At 56.2% G+C, this 2,682-nt stretch overlaps 1 protein-coding gene across 1 annotated transcript in view; it reads left to right on the top strand.

The window, feature by feature from the left end:
- Positions 1-2,554: 2,554 nt before the first annotated feature.
- TRPA1 (transient receptor potential cation channel, subfamily A, member 1) overlaps positions 2,555-2,682 on the top strand; it is a 45,079-nt gene continuing 44,951 nt past the window's right edge. Inside the window, exon 1 of the mRNA XM_014951900.1 lies at positions 2,555-2,674. Within this exon, the coding sequence (XP_014807386.1) occupies positions 2,555-2,674 (120 nt within the window). The remainder of the gene's footprint in view (positions 2,675-2,682) is intronic.

Below are 2,682 nucleotides of genomic sequence, written 5' to 3'. Positions count from 1 at the left end.
TTCTGTAGGACCCCTAAACTTAGTCGTAAAATCACAGAATTAGGTTGGAAAATTTTTGAGATCCTCAACTTCAACCCTTAACCCAGCACTGACAAGTCCACCACTAAACCATGTCGCTCAGCATTACCTTTACACGTCTTTTAAATGCCTCCAGGGATGGTGACCACTTCCCTGGACAGCCTGTCCCAAGGCTTAATGACCTTTTCCATGAAGAACCTCCCCTGGTGCAACTTGAGGCCGTTTCCTCTTGTCCCATGGCCTGTTCCTTGGGAGAAGAGACCGACCCCCCCTGGCTACACCCTCCTTTCAGGGAGTTGGAGAGAGCCAGAAGGTCTCCCCTCAGCCTCCTTTTCTCCAGGCTGAACACCCCCAGCTCCCTCAGCCGCTCCTCACAAGACTTGTGCTCCAGACCCCTCACCAGCTCCGTTGCCCTTCTCTGGACCACTCCAGCCCCTCAATGTCTTTCTTGGTGTGAGGGACCCAAAACTGGACACAGCCCTCGAGGTGGGGCCTCACCAGTGCCCAGGACAGGGGGACGATCACTATTCCAGTCCTGTTGGCCACACTGTTCCTGGTATGGGCCAGGATACAACTGCCTTCTTGGCCACTTGGGCACATGTGTTTGTGGTCAATGATGCAAAGACAATCTGGTGATCTGGAAGGCACTATTAAGTTTTTCAGAATGATCAAAAATGCAGATGATTGTGGGAGGTCCAGCAAGATTTGGTGATACAGTAACGAAATGTCAGATGAAATTCAGTGTTGGTAAATGTGAGGTGGGTACACAGAGGAAACAGAACCTTAACTACTCTCATACGAATGACTGTAGCACATGAGGGCTATTTATTTAAACTGTCACCACTCGGCAAAGGGATTGTGGTGGAGCCGCCAAAATTCTCAGGAAAATTAGCTCAGTGGTATCCAATAAAAGCAAATCCCTTTGTGAGCATTTAGGAGAGGGATGAAGAAAAATTTAAAGAAACAATTAGTACTATTGTTTGAATATAGCTTGACTTCAGCATGTAGGTCCTGCCATCCCATTTCAAAAGGAACACGGCAAAGATGCAGAGTAGCAGGATGAGGACGTTCAGAGGTACAAAATGGCATCCCTAGGAAGGAAAACCATATGAATCAAGCCCCATCAGCGAGCAAAGCGCTGGAAGAACTTTGTGAAATTATGAGCACTAACAGGGATAAAGAAAATGGGCAACAACTCTCCATTTCTCAAAATAAAAACCCTAGGGAGCACTGAGTGAGGCTAGCGGTCAAAGAAAGCATGGTTCACAAACACGTAATGAAGTTATGGCACTTAGTGCCACAGGATGCTGTGGCACGGACGGTATAAAAAAACAAGGTTCGGAAGAGGGCATGAGGGAAGGAATGGAGAATTGCCAGTCGAGGGCTATTAAACAGGCTGGACTGGGTGCGACACTGGGTCCTGGCAGCCCTGAAGCTGCCAGGCTGCCATAAAACCATGAACACACTGGGAAAAAGTCACCCCAGATGGCTCCTAATGCCTTTCCTAAGCGTCCGCCCCGGCCGCTACCCGACCTTTGGTAGGGCTGCTCTTATCGCCTTAAGTAAACTGTTAGCTCTCCCGGTTACACACCGTCTCCCTTAAAAACACGCAGGGAGAATGACTCAGTTGTAAGTCGCTCTTAGTAATTAACCCCTTGAAACACCTTGGGCTGCTCCTTTCGGTGCTTTCCTTGTTGCTTTCCCGCGCCGCTCCAAATTTGCCGGTGAAAACGGGAAAATTTTGCCACTAGGGAGTAAAAGCTGAGAAATCAATGGGGGGAAGACGGTGTTAAAGGATGTTTAACGACTCAGGAGGCCAGGAAGGGCAGCCCCTCTCCTCACAGGGTGCCCCTGCAGAAGAGCCGGACTTCGGCTGCTCCTTTTTTTACCATTTATCCATTTTAATTTTCGCGCGCGGCGCTCTCGGCCCTGCTGCCACAGCTCCTCGAAGGCAAAAAAAGCCCACCCAAAACCCCAACGGGGGGCCGATGGCTTGGCCCTCTCTCCCGCCGTGAAGCCTGTCCCCGGCACCTCCCCAGCCGGCTGCGGGGACACCCGCCTGAGGGGACCGGGGGGTCCCGGCCCCGGGGGACCGCCCGGGACCTGCCTTTGGACTTGGGGGAGCCTTCCCCCGGCGGGGGGCGGCCGGCTCTGACGGGGGTAACGACTGGGAAAGGCCGGGCCGCTCTCCCCTAAAGGGACCGGGGTTTCGCGTCCCCGGGGGACCGCCTTTGGACGGGGGGGAGCCTCCCCCGACGGGGGGCGGCCGGCTCTGACGGGGATAACGACGGGGAAAGGCCGGGCCGCTCTCCCCTGAGGGGACCGGGGTTTCGCGTCCCCAGGGGACCGCCTTTGGACGGAGGGGGAGCCTCCCCCGACGGGGAGCGGCCGTCCTGCTTTCCCCGCCTCCTCCCGCCGCCGCTTCGGCGGGGTGTCCGGGCGCGGCCCCGGCCCCGGCCGTCACTCGGTCTTCTCGCCTCGCAGGTCTGCGGAACGGGCGGGTTGGGAGCCGCTCGGAGCCGGGGGGGCGGGCGCCATGAAGCGGTCGCTGCTGCGGCTCTGCCAGTCGAGGGAGAAGGCGGCCGCCTCCAGCTCCTACCAGGGCGTCGTCTGCGAGGCGGATGCCGCCTCCGTCGCCTCGCAGGATGTCTTCAAGGTGGGTGC

The sequence above is a fragment of the Calidris pugnax genome, unplaced genomic scaffold (genome assembly GCF_001431845.1).
Source record: "Calidris pugnax isolate Ruff unplaced genomic scaffold, ASM143184v1 scaffold61, whole genome shotgun sequence".
In the NCBI taxonomy this organism is placed as follows: domain Eukaryota; kingdom Metazoa; phylum Chordata; class Aves; order Charadriiformes; family Scolopacidae; genus Calidris; species Calidris pugnax.
Note: the sequence above shows the minus strand (reverse complement) of the source record. Positions and strands in the feature narration are given on the sequence as shown.